This window comes from Anarhichas minor, unplaced genomic scaffold (genome assembly GCF_050575085.1).
Source record: "Anarhichas minor isolate MPS153535 unplaced genomic scaffold, ASM5057508v1 ptg000030l, whole genome shotgun sequence".
NCBI classification, from domain to species: Eukaryota; Metazoa; Chordata; class Actinopteri; order Perciformes; family Anarhichadidae; genus Anarhichas; species Anarhichas minor.
Window position 1 is genome coordinate 6,950,610 of NW_027466476.1, and position 23,173 is coordinate 6,973,782.

General features: G+C 42.6%; 1 protein-coding gene across 1 annotated transcript; it reads left to right on the plus strand.

The window, feature by feature from the left end:
- Positions 1-1,663: 1,663 nt before the first annotated feature.
- Positions 1,664-18,080, plus strand: bicdl1 (BICD family like cargo adaptor 1). Its single transcript, XM_076104365.1, has 11 exons — positions 1,664-2,071; positions 3,500-3,715; positions 10,861-10,977; positions 11,872-11,883; positions 13,515-13,661; positions 13,855-14,034; positions 14,116-14,334; positions 14,675-14,818; positions 15,296-15,426; positions 16,078-16,198; positions 17,904-18,080. Exons 1-11 carry the CDS (start codon positions 1,679-1,681, stop codon positions 18,078-18,080), a joined length of 1,857 nt encoding a protein of 618 aa, XP_075960480.1. The 5' UTR covers positions 1,664-1,678.
- Positions 18,081-23,173: the final 5,093 nt, after the last annotated feature.

Genomic DNA, 23,173 nt, shown 5'->3' on the forward strand with positions numbered 1-23,173 from the left:
GGTCCAGCTTGCTGATGGGCAATTTTGATCAGAGGTCTTAATTTAATATCTTAGCTTCTTAGCGACTAGATACCGCCTCCATCGAGGGAAATAAACAACTTGAAGAAAATACTAGTCACAGGGCTTTTTCAAATTAGCCTGGAGCAGTAGAATTTGAACCTGATGGTCTACAAAGATGAGGCATAACTAACTATTGAGGACAGTGACACATTCCGTCATATGCGTACAGCTGTCATGGATGCAAAGCGATTCCCATTACACTTGTTTAGCAATTATATAGCAATCAATAGCAAACTTTGATTCTGTCATTAAAGGACAATGGGATGAGTAAAAGGGGTGAGTAAAAGTAATAACACCACAATGCAAAAAAATACCCCAGTAATAGTAAATACCCTCCATTCATATTTTATAGAGTACATAAGTATTATCAGCAAATTGTGGTTTAGTGTCAAAGTAAATTAAGTCTTCTCATTTTTCAGAATGCCCCCTTTTAGAGTGTATTATATATAGCACTGCTGTTTTATCATCTCCGAAGCACCACCCTGTAAACAGCATTTTAATGTTGCAGCTGCAGATGGATCTAATTAATTTACATTCAATGGGGTTAGGTTAATCTAAAACTGTTGAATCAATAACAGTGCTTCATATTGTATTAACTAAGCCTTACTCTACCACCTGCGTTGCATACATGATGTTTCCTGCCCTCAAAGAGCAACGCTGCTATTTAACTATTATTTACTGAACATTGAATTGAATTACCTTAATAGCTGTAATGTTTATGAATCATTTCGCAGATATGGAGAACACCTTTACGTTAAACACTTCCCTGAAAATTACGGTTAGACGGTTAACGTATGGAGTAAAAACAAAAGTGTCAAATCATGTTTTAATGATTTTTTTTCTCTAACAGGTTATTATTTAATATAACGTTAGTAATGTATTTAAATACAATATATTTTATTAAACAAATGTAAATCCAGGGGGTTCAAACATCACAGATTGTTCTTGCTTCTGACGACAGCTGGAGCATCATCACTTTAGGCAACAGTCTGCTCTCATATTATCCCTTCACGTGCTCATTTACTGGATATCACAGATGTGTGCGAGAAGCACCAAAATATGGCGCTATCATTTTCAGCCAATGGGTGGGCCGTTTGTAACAGGTTGCAGGCTGGCGTCACTACCGTGTCGGGGGCGTGCATTCAAGACGGGAAAGCGGTAGGGGAGGCGTCGGGAACGCGCTCATCTGTTTGGCTGGCAAATGCCTCGGGTGTAACAGGCCGATCATTATGGGGGACCCAGCACCCCGAGGCGGGATGGACCCTGATCGACCGACCGATGCGCACAGCTCATCGAGGCGGTTTATACCGGGATAAAAACATTTTTTGACCAATAACAAACAGCCAGTCAGTGAGCTTCGCAGAGGAGGCGGTGTTTGCTGGGATTCAATCAGAGCCAGAGTCGCGGCTTTTAGCTTAACTAGGAGAGAGGGACGTGAGGAAACGGGGAAGACGGCAGTTTATAATCTAACTGGATCCTGCTCGAAATTGCGTGAATGATGGATGAAATGTCGATTACACGACGGTCCGGTCAGCCCAACCCTGTCAGAGCAGGGTGGGTTCATCCGGAGTGATATCAGTCGGCTGTAATCTGTTGGCTTCTCCTCCGCCGGGCGGCGATGTCCACTTTCTGCTTAGATCTGCAGACGTCTGCCGTGGTTTCAGCACCACTGGAGCTGGACAGCGACTGCATGGAGCCCCGGTCCAGCGCTGCCGCTCAGGAGCCCGGCGGCTTTCAGGGTCAGCCGCTGCGGCACGCCGGCTCCGGAGGCCTCGGCATGGCCTTGGAGGAGGAACTGGCCATGCTTACCGGGGAGCGGGACGACGAGGAAGAGCTGCCCGAACAAGAGACGCCCGCGGTGGGGCATAACGCAGACTTGCTGTCGCTCTTTCGTCAAAAGGAAAAAGACTTGGTTTTAGCTGCTAAACTCGGCAAAGCGTTGCTGGAGAGAAACCAAGACTTGACCAAGCAATATGAGAAAATGCACAAAGACCTCAACGAGAAATTAGAGGTAAACTAAGGATAGAAAATATAAGTTTGAATGCTGCCCAAAGCCTCTTTCTGGGTTGTACTTAAAAATAATCCTTAAGTCAATGAGCCTTTATGTAAACAAACTCAATAGGATCATAACAAATGCTACCTGTAGAGTCCCACATTCAGTAGCATGATTCCCTTTTCATAGGGAACTAGTTACAAATGATGAATTGAAGCCTGCTGTTCATTCTGATCTAAAGACTATACTCTGTCTCTGTCAGAGACCAACAGCCATGCTAAAAAAAAAAACTAAAAAAAAAACGGTGTTGCAGTCTGTGAATTATTCACATATGATGTTGTTTATGAATGATGTGCAGTTGTGCTTTTGTTCTTGTTGTTTTCAAAAATCCTTCACACAAGCCAACACGTGGCCTGAGAAACCCCCAAAGACTAATCCTGTGGCTGTCCAGGACCAACTGTATCTACTGTACATCTGTTCAGTCCTTTGATCCATATTCATCCTCACCGTTGCAGCTCAGAGAAATAAGCTGCCTCTTAGTATCAAACTCTTCTGTTCATTGATGTTGTTACAGCACCTGGTATCCTATTCTAACAGCCCGTGGTGTTGTTTTGTGAGGTTGTTTTGATTCTCTCGGATCCCTCTTTTTGTTCGGACACATACACCGTCATGAAAATAGTGGCCACACAGATGCCAGCTGCTTCAGCCTTGGACTTAACCATAACGACAACCCCCCCCCCCCCCCCCCCCCCATCCCAGCCCTGGCAGCCGCTGGTGGTGCATCTGTCCACCAGTCATTGCCATCTACAGAAAAGATAGAACCATCCTATTATCTGAGCAGTCACTCCAGGAGCTAGTGAAACAACTAAACTATATTACATCCCCTCCACCAGATTGGTTTAATCTGGTGGAGGGGATGTAATATAGTGCTTTATATTTTGTGCAATCATAGCTGCTGTTATTGTGGCTCTTTTGCACTTTTTTATGTCTTGTTTTGTAAGAAAACTTCAAGTTTTGGTGGATGCCGCAATAGTCCAACTTTCTTCTTTCTTAACATTATGTTTTAATGTTAATGCTATTTTGGTCATGGCACAGTGACATCATCAGTACCACAGTGAAAGGAATCTGACTTTTGTATAGAAGGAAAAAAGATAAGAATGGCAATTTTAGCCCTTGAAAAAAAAAAACATGATTGCGCCTTCATTGTTGTACAATAACATTTAGCAATGGAGTTATCTTAAACTTTTTTTACTTTCAGTACCATGAAATATTTTTGAGTGAAACCTCTTAGTGTTTTGCAACACCAGCATCTGCGTGAACTCTCTGACTTTGTCACTCACTCAATGATTTCATATGTTGTGTAAAATTGGGGCAAATACTGTAGATCAAATCCAAGCAAATGAACATTTAACCACATGTACCTCTCTCCCCTCCGTCCACATGCAGCACTTGGAGCAGGAGAAGCATGAGTTGCGTCGGCGTCTGGAAAGTCGAGAGGGGGAGTGGGAAGGCCGCGTGGCCGAGCTGGAGACGGACGTCCAGCAGGTGCAGGGTGAGCTGGAGCTCCATCAGTTCCAGCTGAGGGAGACCGACAGAGACAAGACCAAGGCAATCGGCGAGCTCTCCGAACAGAACCACAGATTGCTGGAGCAACTCAGTAGGGTGAGAAGCAGTGTTCATGTGTCTGTGCGTATGCATGTGCTTCAGATGTACTGCTTCAGGCGGGCTGGGCAAATCTGCAATTAAGATTTAATTAGTTTGGGCTCTGAGTCACTGGTCTTAATGCTGCTTTAAACAACCTTCCCCCCCAGTGTGTGTGTGTGTGTGTGTGTGTGTGTGTACAGTATGTGGTCTCCCTGGCTTTAGGCCTCGGGGCCACTCAGTCCACTTCCATGCTGCCTGGCTGACCTGACACAAGATGCTCAGCCAAGTGAGATTTCATCATCCCTCGGGGGTTATCTACCTCCATTCAGCCCGTCTCTCCCTAACTTCACCTGAATTGTGCTAACTCATCAATACCAAAAGTGGAGCTTATGTTGAATAATTTAGAGTGATTGGACTGCACACTTATGCAATACCACTCTGCATATTGGCAGGTCATTTAAGCGCAGTTATTATGACAGGCGGAGTAGAAAATGTCTTATAAAATGTATGATGTTTAGATTGATTGACAGACAGATAGATAGATACAATCATACATACCACAGTGCTCCAGGTTGGCATGAGGACTTGAGGGTATATTGTTGTAGATGCGATGCACTGTTCACACGTCCGGGGAAACTGAGATTGGCGGCAGATGCAGATTGATGGAGCGGAGAGCGCTAGCTTTTGTAGCAACATCTGATTAATCCCTGCCAAAACAGAGATGCCTTAACCATACAGAGTGGTCGCTTAGGTGTAACAATACGACAGCTCTGCAATGCAACTGTTTCTTTGTGAAGCCTTCAATGTATAACTCTAATGAGACATGCTGTGCGTCCCAATACCCGTACTACAATACTATTAAGTATGCCAGGAAAAATATTTAGTATGCCCCAATACATAGTATGTTAAATGAAGTATCCCTAAAGTACCACGATGTTCTACTACATCCCTTCGCACTTTGCCGTATGTAAGCCAGTAAAGCCTTTCTGGCTATTCTGACCCTCGATGCCTCAGTGCCGCAGATATATGAGAAAGAGGGTCAACGTTCAAGGTGCAATGTTATGAGGAAGTAGCATGTCCCAATTGAATGCATAGTGCATGCTACAGTACTTTGTAGGGGCAGGTACTAAAAGTGTTGTTGTTTTTTAAGTATATGATACGGTTTGTAACACAGCTAATGTGTCTGTACGGTGTAAACACCTGTATGGCCATTATAAAAATGTAAGTGACACAAACAGAGGCATGAGTGTCTTCAGCTGCCACGTAGGCTGGCAGTGCGTACCAAGGCTACATTTCAGGATGCCCCAGAGCTGTGCGTACAAAGGCTGACAAGTCTGTACAGGTGCCTTGATAACCACGTCAGCGGTTGCGTCTATGGTGACGCTCTCCTTCCTGGAGATCTGCTCCCAGGCACCCGCTGTTCAGAAGGCTCTGCGCGGTTGATTTTAACCCCCAGCTCACTGCTGTGCAGCTTTCCTTCTCATCTGGAGCAGATTAAATCAGCATCGTGCCCGGCATTGCCCCAACGCCATCATCACATCGCAATCAAGGACTGCTCTCGACTGGTCAGTCGCTGTAGATCTAAGCAAGAGCGGGCAATCAGCATAATTAAACTGCCATTAATTTAATTGAAACCTGGATGTGGGAATATAAAGAGATATTCCCTGAAAGAGGTATATTGTGTTCTGGGGGGGTCTTTGTGACTCAGTGAAATGGATGAGATTTAATTGACTGCATCGATCCAGATCCATGATTCAGTGAGTTGGGCAGACAGCGGAGACCTGCTGGGTAATAGAATAAATGAGGTCAACTACAGTGCTCGCTTTCTCTCTCCTTTTATCCTTCTTCCTTTCTTCTCTTTCTCTCTGTCACTGCTCATTATTAAGCACTGGGCTGTGACTAAGTAATGTTTACTGTTTACAGCTCTGAGTGAATGGAGGAAATATAAGAGTACCCTGAGGAAACTCTGGAGGCCTGCTAATTTCATCTGCCCTCCGTGTTTCTCGTAATAGTTAACTCTTTGCCGGAACAGACTTCTAATGATCTAGACTGGTCCGTATGTAAAGAACTAGCCTTGTGGGATAGAACGTGTTCCTGTGCACGGCCAAAGGGATTATGAGCGTGTTATTTTAGTCCTTTGGCACCTCGGCTGCAAATCACATTTCAGAGAGTAATGAGTGGACAATAGACACACCTACTGAGGACAAGGCTCCTAACTAACAGAAGAACTGTATCCTCAGCCAAAGGGTTCAAGATAACAAACAAACAGGGGGAGCACAATATTGTGTTCATCACGACTGTGGAGGACTTAATTATCAATGAGCAAACAAATGTGTCAAAATTCAGAAATACTGTATATAAAAATAGATTTACAGAAAGAAACTGAAGACATTTCTTTTTTTCAGATTACCAACATGTAAACTATTCATTTATTTCAGCATTTATGTATGAAAGTATTTAAGTTTTTGTCCTCCATATACAACTGCCAGGGATTTCTGAAGCAAATCTTGCAGCCAAAAATGAGATTCATAAAAACAGTGCACCGCCTCACTAACAACTTAAGAATCTGTTCTTAACAGAACCTTAAATTGGCTGCAGTGGGATGACCTTGAGGAGGCAGGGCACTCCATGTGATGTCAGTTACAGGGTAAAATACAGCGCTGAGGGGATTAGGCTATAATCCCTGCTAATAGCCTCGCCATATGCATTCAGTCAGGAACCAAAACAACTCCAGTCCATACTTTACTTAATTAATAACAGCAGGTGAACAAAGAAGATCTAAAATTCTTATCGTGGGATGACACATATACCACCTGTGGTTATTCCTCTTTGGGTGTGTGCATGTGTGAGTGAATCTTCCAATACTGCGTGATGAAAATGCACATTATTTTCAATACACCCAGAGAAAATAGATCCTGGAGTAGAGCCTAGGAGGTGTGTGCTGGTCTGTATAGATCTTTAGTGTGAGAACAGTCAATCTCCTCAAGCCTAATCTGATCAGAGTGAACCAGCCGGAAGAGGACCTTTCTCTAATTACATTAGCACAGATGCTCAGAAAAGGCTGGGGATTCACAAGTGTGCATGTTTTATGAACACAGTCAATTCTAATTCCCTCAACCTCTACTTACTTAATGACAGCAGCCCCCCCAGTGACTCAAAATAGTTTATTTGAGGCTATAGAGGAGGAGTAATTACATTTTCTTGACTTGTCATTGACAACAATTCAAGGGACAAGGTGTTATTGGAATGACAAAAGCAGAAAGTTGGCAACCTATGTTGTGTCTGGCCTCGTCAGTACAGTATATCCACATCACGCTTCGCACAGGATTGTTTTACAACATCTAGCCAGCGTTGGACACGCTCCCTGGGCATCTGTCCAGCCATCAGCTTCATTCACATCTAGTCACCGGAGCTGTTGCTCTCAGGATCAGCTCTCCGATTGGCCCGTACCGTCACTCTCGGCATTTGTTATGCAACAGTTTGTTGCCCATCCTCGGTCTAGACAAGGCAGTGAACGTGACTAAAGGAAAATACCAGAAGCATCGAGACCACTTGTCGCAGCTCTAACCGATCCCACTTCACCCCTGGTTGCCGTGACAACCAGAGTGACATGCAAATTGAAACTCCGTGTGGCGTTACCATGGGAATGCGCTCTACACAAGTGGCACAAGGATACAGATAGTTTGATGCCAAGTTGTGCCCCTCATCCAAAAAAAATGCACCTGCAGTCATATCTGCTGGATATTGTTCCACAGCCACAGACTGAATCAACAGGACCGATGTCTACCTTCCAAGTTCCAGCCCTCCTCTGGAAAGTTAATTTACAGTATTTAGTATTTAGGGGACTTAAAGAAACGCGTCTCTCTACTGAGCCCTACTTTGCTGCCCTGGATTCTATCACAGCAGTCCGATTTTCCCCCGTTCGTCCTGTAATGCCTGATCTGGGATCTGAGAAACGTATGAGCAGATTAAGAGACTATCTGCAAATCAGGCAGTCTGAGATCATGATGAGAAACCACAGCGCAGACCGCAATCTCTCAGCATCTTGGGCCAGTCGGTCAGATGTCACGAAACCGCTGTGACCCGTTTCCCACATACAGAGACAGGATCATGCAGCTGTCACATAGAACCGCACATCTGGCTACCAGACAGTAAATCACTGTCGAGTTATTTGAGCTCTTTCGCTTCAATGTCTGCTTAACTTGAAAGAAATGGCTTCGAGAACAACCGACGACGCACTGGACATCTCAACTCCTATTTGAGATCTCTTTTTTCTTTTGTTTTTATAAAGGTTTTCCACTGTTTAAGTCCACAGTAGTTCTTTTTTATAGAAAGAAAGTTCATTGGGGTGAAGTTTTAAGTTGAAAAAACACAATAAATTCTCAAATGCATATATGCAAATGATACTGATCATACGCCTACAGAAACATGAAACATGCAATACCAACTACCATCAAATATCACACAGCGCAATCAAGCAGCTAAGGGCACATATGAATAGTAGTAAACTGTGCACCGCTATAATTCGCATAAGTTGCATTTCTATCGCAGGTAGTTGACAATTCAGAGGAAAACAAACAAAGTGTGTACATATACCAATAGAATCTCTATGTTGATGGAAAGCCTTTTATATGTGGATGTAAGTTCTGATACTCAGACATGCAGTGTCATGTAAATGATCCACTTTACCCAATTTCTTTTTAACTCTCAAAAGATAACTAGGTCAACTTTTTCATCAGATAATTTCCTGAACAATGTCAAGCCATTGCTTTTTTCCCTGGAGGATCAGCCTTACAGTAATGTCTTTTTTGTGAGTATCCGTCTCTTCCTTGTGAAACCTTCTGTGTTTCCGTAGCAGGTCGTAACTGTCACAGTTCTGTGAATAGCAAGTTTAGACCCAAACGCAGATGAAAAGATGGGGAGGCAGCAGGCATGAATTTCAATGAGTTCACATGCAAAAGATGACTTACAGCTCGAGTCCAAAAACAGACAGATAAAAGTAAATCCAACACAAACCAGGAACACTGAAGAAAACTGAACACTAGGAGCAAAGCTAGAAACAAGCAACTAATGCAGAAAACCTGTCAATTCAAACGGGGGAAACACACAGACTAGATACACAAGAGACTAATCAACTCATGAAACAGGTGTGGTAGAAAACAGGCGGGGAAAAGACAGAGGCAGGAAGTAAAACAAAACATGACACACGATGAGAGTGAACTTTCAAAATAAAACAGGAAACAGACTACAACCAATCCCAGGACCATGACAAAAGTCATATCCCTCAGTGTGTTGTATGGTTAGTAACTCTATTCATATCTTTGCCCTGATCCGTCCACATTGTGTTTCATGAAATAGTTGAATTGTAAAGAAACCTTAATTTCCCAGACAATGTGTCACCTTTCAATCCTAAATGTTATACCATAGAAATATAATAGAAGGCATTCATATTTATTCATATTTGAGACACATAGAGTTTGTTTAAGATCCTTCGAAACTACATAATCAATTAGTCGTCCATCCACTCAATATTAACCATTATCATTATGTTTTGTGAATGGCAACTTAACAGACACTTTTTTAATTTTTTGGGATGTATTAAACTTCAAAGTATAATAATTACAATGCTTCCCAGAAGTTATCATTTAATCCACGTCGAATGGATACACAGGGAAGAGATTTACTTTTACAGAGTGTTGGAAATAATCCAACCACCATCAAAAAATAAGTTATTTTGTTATTATGTTGTGTCAATATACGGTTTTAGTGCCGTGTACCTTTGGGATACATAACATTCTATTCTGGAATGAACACTGGGAGGTGGGTGATGAATTCCTTTATTGTAATGAAAAAACAACAACATCTACCATTGTGTTTGAAACGTTTTATGTGAGGAGAACATTTTGACCTTTTGGCACACATATTTGGCGTTCCTTGAAATCACACGGAGTGCTGCATTATTAGTAACCGTTCAGAGGGGAGCCTCAGAACACACACACCGACTACAACCACCACGACCAGCTGTTGAGCCTCCTCACATCGCTCAGCGAGCTTCTTGAGGAGAGGCAGCAGTGTGTAGTGCCACCTAGAGGCTGTACTTCAGACAAACATTAGTCATCTACATTTGTACTCAGCACTGCTGATGATTTGCTTAGAGTTGAGCACTGCTTGCTACAGTAATAAAAAATTATTTGTATTCAGTGAGTGTGCAAATCAACTGCTCCCTTTTGTACAGTGTTTTTTGACATATTTACAATATGTCTCTTCAGTGAGCCGTAAAAAGTGAGTGGTTTTAAAGATGTTGCTGTTGCCATGGCAGTGATGACACGAGAACTGAAGCTTCCTGAGTGCAGCGCTATGCTAATGAAGCTCAGTCAGGCTCTGTGTGGCCTGATCCCACCTGTCCAATAAGCTCAACTGATGCACCGAGTCTGCTGCTGGGCTGGATTGCACAAATACTGAGTGTTCAAGGTTTTTAAGGACGATGACGTGGGTAAAAATGGCCTTTCAGAGGAACAGCAATCACATGCGCCATTTACATATTTGGGAGGGCTGATTTACAAATAACTGATTTACAAATGTCACTGAGTACATGATGAACGTCAGTGGGTTTAGGCCTCTTTACGTGTGTGTGTGTGTGTGTGTGTGTGTGTGTGTGTGTGTGTGTGTGTGTGTGTGTGCTTACACATCAGACTCCAATAAATCACCTCAGTCTCTTAGGACAGGAACACAGACTAAAGAGCGGCTATGCAATCTTTTTATTTAACTGAGCAGTAAATATAACACTATAATATAACAATGTGCTGTTATGTCAACGTCACCGTGAACAATAATTAAATGTAAAATCACGTGATTTTATAGGTCTACTGCATAAGTACTGTATGAAGCCTTTAGTGTCTCAAGTGTCTGTGTGAAGTCTGATGAATGTCCTCACGTGATGTCACTTGAGTCAGTGTCGGTTGGCTCGGAGGACTTTAAGTTTAGAAATGAAAAAAAGAAGACGCTAAAATAGCTACTTTAACTGAACTGTTGGGGGTCGAGTTGAATTGTGTCAATTTCGACAACCTATTGCCACTGCAGTGCTAAATGTTTAAGTGTTAGGAGTAGACACATGTAAGGCAAATATTGACCCTATTTTCCTCTGTCTGTTTGTCTCCATCCAGGCTGCAGAGGTGGAGAGGCAGCTGTCCACTCAGGTCCATTCATTACGGGACGACTTCAGGGAGAAGAGTATGTCTACAAGCCAGCACATGACTCGACTAGAGACTCTACAGGCTGAGGTGAGCAGCTATCAGCACCATTTTTCCTTCATAGAGTGCAAATGATTGAATTGTACTTGTCAGAGTGCACTCAGCTTGAGCAGTTGGGTACTTTTGATTTGCACTTTTTCAATGTTCGCAATTATTGGTACTTAGCAAGAAGCCTGAGTGCTTAAGGTGACAGCAGATCCCAAAGAAAGCGAGACTAATGTTTGAGAGAAGTATTATTAACACATTTTCCTTTATGCAAATTAACAGATTATTTCATTGGCAAGAAAATGCCGCCCCGTTCAATTCAATACACTCAGGAGTTTTGCTTCTACAGTCTTGGACCAGTAGCTAATGGTGAATAGTGTTAGCTAACGTTAGCAAACTCTAGATAGATATTGACGTGTAACTGACTTTATGTCGCTTTTCTACTTGTGTTGCTGTTGTATTATATTCAAACATGTTACAGTTAATCATCTTAAAGGTAAAGCAAGATGTAAACATGCATCGTACCACACCATGTTTGTTGTTTCCTGTTTTTGGTGCCATTGTATCTTCTCTCAGTCTGGTCGCCGGATGACGGCGTCTTCAAAACAGTTGACTCTGAAATGAAGAAAAATTCGGTGTCCCATTAATGTGCAATTACCACTTGCAAGGGCTGCTTTTCAGCAAAAATTACATAACCTCGCTTCAAAGTTGAAGTTTCTGGTAAAAAATAGGTGGAATCAAATTCCACTAAAGGGAAACGCTGCTTTCAATCAATCCCCTTTTTTTCAGAAGATGGTGTTCACCTTTCATCCACTGCGCAGGGTTTTAATCTGTCGGGGCAGTTGTGGGATTACTCTCAAACTACTTTTCCTCTCTTTCTGTAATCTTTTTCTTTATCTCTCTCCTCACCCATTCCTCCTTCCCTCTTGGTTGGAGCAGCAAGGGCTAGAAGTGAGTGGTTACCGAACGCTGTCTGTCGGTCAGATTGCATGCTGCATGTAACGTCTTGTAAAACAACAGTTTAGGATTGCACCATTATTTTCTTTTGAATTGGAAATTACACCGCTCCCAATGAAATGATTTGATGATAAACCAAAGTACTGTTATTTGTTAGGGTAGATGCTGAATGAAATATTTGACTCTTTTGACCTCATATAACTTTAAAGGTGATACATTTGATAATGAGAGCATTAATATAGCAGCAAACAACTATTTGCAGTGTAGAGATATAGGAGAGTAATGTCCACCTGAGCAGAGAATGAAGTCGCTCTCCCTCTGTGTGTGTTGTAATCAGAGCTTCTCTGTGCTTTGTGTACGTAGCCGGTCCGGCCGCACGTGCATGTTAGTGCATGTGTGTCCCAGTGTGTGTGCCCCCACTGGCTGATCGCGGGAGAGTAACGGTCCTTCGGTCCCACCATCCAGGTCAACGCTGTTAACTCTGTTGCCCTTGCTTGCATTGCTCACGCAGTTAGCATCGTTAGCTGCGAGCTGCCGGCTCAGCCGTCGCCATGTTGAGAGCTGTGTGGAGGTAATCCCTCAATCATAGATAGAATAGAATCCAAATTTGGAATTTAGCACCTCTAATACCTTAGAATTTTACTTTTAAAGTAATTTAATATTAAAGAAACTCAGCTCTGTTGTCACCCAAAGTAAATCCCTATTCGACTTTTCCACATCCTTTGGCAATCCCTGTTTCATGACATCGAACATAAACAACATGCTTGGTTATCGGAGCATGATGTGTTGTGATGTCAGCTGTGTCATGTATGATATCAGCCAGATAAGTCATGAACAACGGTAGTGTTAGAGCATAACAACAAATCAGATTTCCCCGTAGCTTCTCTTCAAAGCCAGACAGAAAACACCCAGACTGCAGAGCCTGCGCTATAATTGGGAGAAAAGGCTACCGCTCTATATTTAGCTGAGATACTGCAATGTCTGGGTGCTCCCACTTTTCCAATGCTTTGCCTTTATACGACGTGTGCTGATGACTAATGGCTTTTTGACCTATTTGTGTGAAGCAAGAGACCGTAGCAGCCCAAAAATATCCAGAGCCTGGCAATGGGGACGCTCATATGGTAATGAAAACAACTGATCCAAACGTAAGCTCCTGCACTGTGAAGTAGGTTACCAGATGTAGGTCAAAAGCAGGAGGGATAAAAATGAACGAGAGCTGGTGTTTGTTTAATGGGGAGAGCTACTCAGGCAGCTACACGGGAAAACAATTCATGAGGAACTCTGTTGGAGGCCGTTAGACATGGATGGTGAGGAGTAAGCTGATATCAAGCTTTGTGGGGATGCTAACATATCACTAAGGCATTCCTGAAGACGAGGGTGGCAACTGACGCCTACGTCCGTGCTAGGCAACAAACATTCTTTAGGCCAGTGGGAGTACTTTTTAATCTTGTGTAAGAGCCCAGCTTGGCTCAGAGTAAGGGAAACAACAAAATTGAGCCTTTAATCAGATCCATAGCTGCCCATCTGTTTGCTATCGGCCAGGAAATCGAAACAATCCTCTGGTTTTCCAATCAATGCCTATTTCCCGTGGCGCAGTGACTGACTGGTGCCGTTTGACACGTTAGATTAAGATGCTGTCAGAGAGGAAGATGGAGCTGGAGCGTCGGGCGCACGCCATGCTGGAGGAGAACGAGCTGCTGCAGAACACAGTGGACGACCTCCGAGAGAGGACGCTGGTGTTGGAGAGGCAGTCTCACCAGAAGGACCTACAGGTATGGACACATGAACAAACATATGTTAGTGATCAAATCTTTGAGGCATTCCGCCTCTCTAGATATTGTGAGTCAATTACCTTCTTCAATGCTGATCTTAAATTAGTCCTTAAAGTAGTCAACTGACCCATCAGGGGCTTACTTTTTACTTTGCACGGTTAAGTCACAGTTTTAATTTCTCTGTTGTGTCCAGTTACGGCAGAGCCAGCTGGAGCTTCAGGAGGTTCAGGTGTCCCACAGGCAGCTGACTACTCGGCTGGAGGAGTTGACGGAGGAGCACAGCCTCCATAGTTTCACCCCGCACCCGTCCAGCCTGCTGTGTGAGATAGAACAGAGCATGGAGCAGGAGGAGCAGGAGCAGGAGAGAGAGCAGGTAGTTACAGTAGAAAGTCACTGTCAAATACTTTGCTGTGCTTTTGTAAACACTCTTCCCCCTCCCGGCTTGTCCGTTTAGCTGCGTCTTCAGCTATGGGAGGCCTACTGTGAAGTTCGCTCGCTCTGCTCTCATCTCCGGGGAAACGACGTCACAGATTCGGCGCTGTCCACCGACTCTTCCATGGACGAGTCCTCGGAGACGTCCTCAGCCAAGGATGTGCCTACAGGGAGCTTCCACACCAGCCTGCTAGAGCTACGGAGGCTCACACAGAATCTGCTGGACGGCAACGAGTCCACGGTAATGAAGAACTCACTGGCAACCAGTAGGGCTGCACGACATGAGGAAAATAATCACTTCTTGACTAAGACTTGCACTAAAAAAGAAACCCATAAAATTTGAAAGAAAATGCACGTCAATTCCTGTTGTAAAAGTTATTAGGAACCTCTGGGACCCATAAAATAAATTATTACCAAAAGAGATACCCAATGAAACGAAAGTTGGTGATGACAAAGATGCTTCAAACACAGATGACTTAATAATACTCTGATAGGATGGAGCCTCAGTGGGCCTATTGACATTAATAACCTGTGGGCGGTAACAGCACATATAAAGTGAGTGTGTGTTGTGTGTTTTAAAGGGCTCGCGGCGCAGTGATGAGGAGGCTCTGGAGGAGCAGGTGAGGAAGCTGGGAGAGGAGCTGAGGGAAGTCAGAGAGCTGTACGAAACTGAGCAGGACAAAACACGCAGCAACGGAGATGATGCGCTACAGCTGCACAATCAGGTACTGAACATGTGCGCACACATGTAGATGCTGTGTTACGAACACATAAGTGATCAGGTGATACATTAAGAGGTTAAAGCACGAGCAGAAGGAAGACGTCTGAATAGAATTGCATTAAGCAGGGCTCATGTCTGAGAATAACATTTAGACAACATAGTGCAGATGTAGTCCTCACCCGTTTGTGTGGCAGTGGGAATTTGACGCATGTTGATTGTAATTTGGGAAATTGCTTCAACCTTGTCCTCTTTCTGTCAGGACAGCTTTCTCTCTCTCTCCTGTGGGCTTAAAGTGCCATCTAACATGATTTACACAAAATAAGCTCCACCCACACGGGTCAGTGGATGCTCCTGTTAAAGTGGGTCGATTAAACATCAGTCTCACACATGAGACAGCCCTTGTGTAACGTGGACTCACGCTATCTTGAATTTATGAGGCCAGCGTCTTACACGCCCGCATCATTCTCCCATGTGAATGCAGATGGCGCTGCTCTCGGTAGAGATGTGTTCTCTCCGGGAGGACAACGAGCGGATGAGGACGATGGCTGAAGTCCGAGAACCCAGTGAGCAGCTCCAGACTGCCATCAGAGACAGAGATGACGCCATAACCAAGTAGGTTCATGTCACATGACTTTCCTCATCAATTTAATGTAAAGTGTAAAGGATAATCCATTCTATCCCAACTTGGGTCTTCTATTTATAGTTTGGCTATTGTTGCTATTGGTAACATTATATTTAATCATGTCTTGCTGAGATCTGGGGATATGTCTCTTAAAAGTTTTTAAGTTTTTTTTCTGGCAGAAGCAAACTTCTCTCACGTGTGTTGAATTTCTTTAACCAGTGTAGCATGAAAACACGGTGTAAAAAAACAAGATAGCTAGCTAATTAACTAAACTTCTGCTAAATTATTTAAAAAAATACAGATTATAGATCGGGAAATATGCTTCTTTGTTACACATGAAATATGAAGCTACAGCCAGCAGCCGGTTACCTTAGCTTAGCATAAAGACAGGAAGCTCTGCCCAAAACACCAATAACAGCTCACTCTTAAGCAATACACAACATTCAGATCATTAACTGTGTCGCTCTGCCTCCAGTCTTCATGCTAAGCTAAACTAACGGCCTGCTCCCTGCAAGAAATTGAATAAGCGTATTAACCAAAATGTTGAACTATTGCTTTAAAGAGTTGTTCTACATTCATCACCGTGTTAGTTTCTGTAGGGCCTTCGTGCTAGTGGGATGTCATGTCTGTGTGTCCTGCAGGAAGAAAGCGGTGGAGATGGAGCTGGCCAAGTGTAAAATAGACATCATGTCTCTGAATAGCCAGCTCCTGGACGCCATCCAGCAGAAGCTCAACCTGTCGCAGCAGCTGGAGGCTTGGCAGGTGGGTCAAACGTCACGAGCGGTACATTCGTAAAAGCCTAGTAGTCCTTTTGTAGAACTTTGGAACAGCTATTTTAAGGTTGTTACATAAATAAAGCTATTTTGTAAATGTAGTTTCTGCATCAATTTTGAGATTAGTCAGTCTTTTTTAACACATACACTAAACCACTAACTTCTGAGGGTGCATGTCAGTTGCTCGTCCTTAATGGGTGTCCATAAGGAAACATATCACATAGCCTGAGGATACAGGAGTGTGTGTGTGTGTGTGTGTGTGTATGTGTTTCCTCCCTCCCCTCCCTCATCTGTAACTAGCAGCTCTTTCCTCTCTCTTCTCCCTGCCCACAGTTTGCCTCCTCAGGGCTCTTTACTGTTTGGCTCTTGTGGTTTCTGATCTAGTGGCCTTTCTCAGCTTCCGTACCACCCTTACTTCCTCTGTGGTACCCCTCCCCCTCCTGCCTTAGAGGTGAGCTCGAGCTGCGCCAATCTCGCCGTTTCACCCTGCACTAACCCGACTATATACGCCATGCTGAGCCATTCCATGCCACGGTTAACTGACTCAGGAGAAACGCCCATTCCAGCTTCCTCTCTCTCTGAAACCATTAAACCACCAAAGAGAACCATCCAAACCCACCACCCGCTCTCTCCACCTGCCTCTGTCTCCTCTCTCCACACACCTGTATCCCCTAAAGATTCTTTTGGAGATTGGTCCCACTGGTCATCTTACCTTTTGAGAGATGATCACACAGACACCAAAAACACTCCAGTATACCCAATAGATCATAAAGCGTGGGTGTTGTTTAGTTATTAGGTGACACCCAAAGTAAAAAGGACTAATAAAAAGTGTGTATTCATATAAAAAGTACATATTTTTAGTCTCCAAACAATAGTTGCCAGTTTAATTTAGCAGCTTGTCAGAGCCCTCTGGTGGCTTTATCTCACTAACAACCAGCATGGCAACTTTTTTCATCCATTAAATAAATCTAAGTATTTGGAGTAATTTAGAAGAGTGGTTCCTCCTCCACAGAGTCAAACGGTAAATCACAAGATCATTAACAGGATAGGGAAGAGAAAAAAATATATTTCTTTAACACGTCTTTTTTATTTCAGACTTAGCTCTAATGTTTGCATTTTCTTTTGAATTACTGAATTATTTTTTACCTCCTTTAGGCCTCTAAAAGCTATTCAAATCAAGTCATCCGAGAGGAAAAATTACTTTTTAACTCTTTGCGATATTGCTTCATTTCAAGGGGTCACAAACTGAAAGGTTGAGGATTACAGAGTTCCAGGGGCGCTGAGAGCTACAAGCCGGCTGTGCGTCAACTGGTTTGTGTTCATGTAATTGAATTGGTTGGATGTCCAGTCTACGAGTCGAAGTGTCCTCGAGCAAAACAATAATGGTCGGGCTAGAAGTCCGGCACTGTGTGAAGTGACATCATATATCTATTTCTTAGTTTTGTGCTTTTTGGCACATGTTCCTAAATAAAAAACAAAAGTTGAATCAAGGCCAGGTAATATTAAGCAAACAACAAATGATCTGACAGGGATGAAAAGTGGTTGTAGTGTCTCTGTAATCAATGCCCAACAGGTAATTTGATCAATGAGTTCGATCTCCCCAGAACTTCCTGTACCACTCCACCATTGACCCTCTCTGCATGACATTGCTCTCCTGTATTTCTCTCATTCACCTTCTTTGTCCGTGGCTTTAGGATGATATGCACAGAGTGATTGACCAGCAGTTGATGGACAAGTACCAGGACGAGTGGCGCTCAGCCCCTACCTCCCTGTCGGGCTCGTCGAGGGCACACGGCGGTCAGTCCTCCAGACGAGCTCACCGCATCTCCGACCGGGACAAGAGACTTTTCTCTTTTTTCAAAAAGAACTGAGCCCCATTGGACCGGTCCTGAGCACAGCAGACAGACAGAGACGGACGAGGCGAGGGAGAAGGAGGGCGTGACATCACAGTATAAGGGTAACAACACAGCCAAAGACGGGCAGTGGCACACACTGAAGTTTGGGGAGGGTGGGGGGGGGGGGGGGTCATTTGCACTTTATCTGTCCCATTACTCTTCTCTTCGCTGATTAAATGGTGACGGCTGACAATGAGAGATAGAAATATAAGAATAGGAGTTCCCCAGAGGCTTTGGTTTCAGCTCCTCTCATAGAGAGTCTCGGTCTTACAGAACAGGAACACGGTCACAAAGTTTACCTCCAAAGAGGAAGGTTTCCTTTTAGTGCCTACGACCATCTCTACTAGCCCACTGCCAACTCTGTAGAGAGGGAACACTATGTATAAATTGTTACTGTATGCATCCCAGTTATCAGGGCAGGGAGTCTGGGGAAAGACGGGTGGATGTATGGGACACTGCAGGGTTGTGGAGAAAGAAGAGGGTAGCGGGGCAGAGCTCTTTGTCAGAATACGACGTTGCAGCCAGCCCACATGTGATCTCTCAGGTTTATTCATTTGTTCAGGGGATTTTCACAACATGAGGCAACAGCTTGATGTATCAGCACCATAGTGTGCTGCATATCTGACAGGACAAATTATAAAAAAAGAATGCTTATTTTTTTACTGACAGCTGTGCAGGTGAATTCCACAGTGAGGATTTACCGTGGTGCAATGCCCATGGCCCAAACCGCCAATCAAAGTGAGAAAAAAAATAAACTTTCTGCACTTCCTATTGCACTTTCATAAAGCTGCACTAATCAATATTTTTTTACGTAGACCATGTGTAATGTGAAAGGGTTAACTCATAGTCAAACCCACAGAATTATCACCATCAGCTCCACGAGTGTTTTATCTTTTTTTAGCTCATTGTTTGGTTTTTATGGCCTGTTTTGGTTCAACAGCAGTAGGCAGCTGTTTTCTGCAAAAAGCTGTTATAAACTGGTTGACCATCGTCTACTCAGCATCAAACGGCAGACAGTTAGCAGCTACCCGGTGAACACGGTGGAGCGTTTAGCAGCTAAAGAGGCATAATCAAGCTTGAGGATCCTTAAACTGAGTGAGTGTTTCAAAACCAGCACTTTGTAGTCAGGCCTGTGGGTCCGTGGTGAAGTCTATGAGGCCTTCATGCTCATCTCCAACATCTGAATAAACCTTTGGGTGACTGAAGTTAGTGATATCGTCATGTCCAGGTTTCCACAGTTCACTTTATACTTAACATTTAAAGTATTTATCATTTTTCAAAGAAAAAACTGTCCAACATTGTCCTCGTGATGTCAATCATCTCCCTAGTTGACCAAATTTAAAAAAATGTTTACATCAGCTTGAGAAGGAGGAAGAACTATGTAGAATGCTCATCAACTCTCAATCAATCCAGCTCAACAATAGCCTGTTGAATTTCTGATCATTAGAAGGCATGTTGTTGTACAGAAACTTCACTAAACTTCCTCGTTCCAGGTCTGAGCTGCTTTGGTTCACTGCTCATAGAAAAGGTCTACCTCCATTCTCATTGCTTCAATACTTCATGGGCACTTTGATTTCTTATCTGTCGGGCTTCCGTTTTAGGCGACATATCTGTGACTCCATCAGTAATACAGTATGTGTTGACCTGAAATCTCCGAGCATGAATGACTTAGTGTGGCATCGTGATGTCTCATGTCCGTCTGTGTTTGTACTCGTGTCTAATGCAGCTGTGCAAACCTATATGCAGATGTCTTCTCGTCATCTCAGCTGGTTGTTGGGAAGGATCAACCCAAAGAATGATTTTTTTATAAAAAAGTTGAATAGGTTTGGACAAAATCGTTATATTTATAAGAAAAAAATGCATACCTTTTTGAATGAAAATCTTTTTTTAGGGGAAATATACCTGTGTGTTGTTATTTCTAGGCTGATATTTTCATGTGTGTCCTAACGGTGAGCAGGAATTCCACTGATGAGGTGGAACTTATCACTGATACGTATGTCTGTCCGGATGTGGCATGCAGTAGAGCTGGAGAGAGATTCATGAGTACCAGTTTCACCCAAATTAGTCACCAAGATGATGCGTAACTAACCGGGAAGACCCCAAGAAGCCTCATGAATCTTGATTATTAATCCAAGAGTGCCCCAAATAATGGAAATTCAGTTCTTGGTACCGCTTCCTGATAACTCACTCTTTACGTTAACGTTAAGTCAGTCTACATTTAAAAAAATCTCTATTAAGGAGTCAAGAGTTTCTCACTTTCTAATAAACAAACAGCAACATTTAGAACATCATCTCTAAATATAACTGTTAAAAAAAGTCATTAATTAAGGGTTCCTACAACAGGCTAGACAACGGTCTGCATTACCGTTAATAAATAAATTTTCTAAGTGCCCTGCAGACCTTTCTAGGAGATCAGAGGTCATGTGATTTATAAGTCTTCCTGATGAGTTAAAGAGCTAAACAGATTTTTATATGTAACCAGGGAAGCCTTATTCTGGTGATCCATTTTCTAAATCAGTTAACTCCTGTGTGTATGACCTAAGAACTGGTGAAAACATGGGTTTGCAGGACAATCTTTCTAAGTTCCTTAAAAAAAATGTAATCTGTGAAACAGGCGGGAAAACATTTTTGATAATTTTTCTACGTTAGTTTTTTTCTTTATTCATCTGTGAAAACAGTAAGTGTTTACTCATTCCGGCCACAAGAGGCTGAGGTGCACTAGTACCCCATGTTCTAAATAGGAACACAAGCATTCATGTTCTTCCAGGAGAGTTTAAACTGACATAACAGGATAACACACACTATATGTACTTTGTGTTTAGAGTGCATGAAAAAATCAAAACTCACCTGGAAAAAAACATTTAGTCCAATTTAGAAGATTGGGTTGTGGTGCACTGCAAACAACAAATAAAAACTAATCTTAAAAAAAAAAAATTCACCTGACAAAACTTTTTCTCTACCAGTTTTACAGGTGAACATTTATTCTTAATGAACACAGGAGAGAAAACCATTAAGATCAGATTTAGAAAACTGATTTTCTTTTCCTCACTCATGGCTTCCATACCCCAATAACATAAAAGAATATATATATTTTTAAAGAATGTATTGGCCAAGGTAGGCAGCACTAACAATGAGTAACAGATTAACTATATAAGATAACACAATAAAAAAGATCAGAGTTAAACAGAAATGTATTCAGATTTTTTCCTAAAATCAACTTAAATGGAACCTAAAACAACCCAAAAGATAATTTAAACCATAAAATAACCAAGACCAATCCAAACAGTAATATAATGAGAATATCAAGATGTTTGCAATTCTAAATCTAACTTCACAAGCTTCCAGGAATCAGATTATGCTGTATTTATTGTTTATACTCTGTATAAAGGGTTCCTTATTAGAAAGTTCTGTCAGTGCTCCTGTCTGAAGGGAAAGTGTTAAAGTGGGTGAATTAAGAACACTGACCCTTCACATCCAGCTGTTTGTAGTTTGGGATTCCCCTCCATTGGCTGATTGGCAGCGGAGGGAAACTTGGATTAAACACCAGTCGCTGCTGCCATAACCGGACTGTTAATCGTCTCACTTCATGTCACGTTTTTTGTTAGAAAAATAATAAGTTGTAACATTTTTGGTTCTGTCCACATTGTATCATGATTACCGTTTGTTTCTCGTTTGATTGTTTTAAGACACTGTACTGATTCATTTCTGAATTTGAAAGCATTGTCTGGAGTCCGTCTGCAGCTGCGTGTCAGTGTGGCAAACATCCCAATGCTGCCGCAGTGTGTGTGTGTGAGTGTGTGTGTGTGTGTGTGTGTGTGTGTGTGTGTGTGTGTGTGTGTGTGTGTGTGTGTGTGTGTTGCAGTGACAGACGGACATGCCATTGAGTGTGTTCTCCGTTGCTTGTCTCCACTTGATCGGATGTTGTTTTGGAATGTAGTGCTTTCGGTGGGCTCATTGTGCTCCGTGTGAGTGCTTCCATTCACCACTGACTAACGGCACTGTTTCAGTTACAGAACGCTTCAAACTATTCAAAATAATTATCATGCAATTTTCTTAGCATTTTGGGGATTTCTTTTGTACAAATAAATACTTTGCAATCTGCTTGTCTCCCCTGACTTGGCCTTGAAATGCTGACGCTTTCCTTCTGTGGTTCTCGTAGTCGGGCGTGTTGAAGACAAGCTGCTCGTGCTTCTAACGTTCTGCTGAAATACGAGAAACCACACAAAGAATACAATTATAGCAGATAGAAGGGCCCCAACAAACGCTGCATGACATGTCATTTGTACAAAAGGATTATATGTCACTGACCGCATGATGACAACAACAAACACATTCAATGAGCAGCAGGAAGAAGCTCAAACCAATAATATAACATGAACACATCTATCAGGATGTCTTATTGGCATCTCAGCTGGTTATTCAAATGGATCAACACAAAGAAGGATTTTTTTAAAGAAAAATTCAAAAAGGTTTGGATGAATTCAATATGCATAGCTTTGAATGAAGAGCTATTAGCAGACATGCTAGCAGTGTGGCTCCAATGGTGACCTATGAACTTTCCCTGCAGTGCCACCACCAGGTGAGAGTTTTCACTTATTCTGTGAATTATCTCAACATGACTGGTTGGACTGGGACAAATCTCACTGAGATGTTTAATGGTTCCCAGGTGATGAGGCCTACTGACATTTATGATCCCCTGACTTTACCTCTAGCGCCACAGGGAGGTTGACATTTGTAGTTTTGAGTGAAATTACTGATTTGCCATTAAATTAGGAACAAAAAAGTAAATGTCGCCCCCAGGATGAATTGTAATGCCTTTAGTTATCAGTCATCCAGCGCCACCACCAGGTCACAGTTTCATTTTACTGCACCATATGTGTCTGACCGCTTCAGATTGATTTATTATTATTTATCATTATTAACACAAGAAATAAACCAACCAATACATCGATATGTTATCATGGATAAAGAGCAGTTTGTCATTAAACTGAGCTCCTCTATTACCAGCTGCAACATAAATGAACACATTAATGGATTCAATATTATATTATTCTGAAATGAGCCATTCT

What these genes read in the sequence shown, in the direction of transcription:
- bicdl1 (XM_076104365.1), top strand. Translation starts at nt 1,679, where the DNA reads ATGTCCACTTTCTGCTTAGATCTGCAGACGTCTGCCGTGGTTTCAGCA. An exon ending in ACCTCAACGAGAAATTAGAG is followed by an intron (nt 2,072 to 3,499) that starts GTAAACTAAGGA and finishes GTCCACATGCAG; the next exon opens with CACTTGGAGCAGGAGAAGCA. An exon ending in CTCACCAGAAGGACCTACAG is followed by an intron (nt 13,662 to 13,854) that starts GTATGGACACAT and finishes TGTTGTGTCCAG; the next exon opens with TTACGGCAGAGCCAGCTGGA.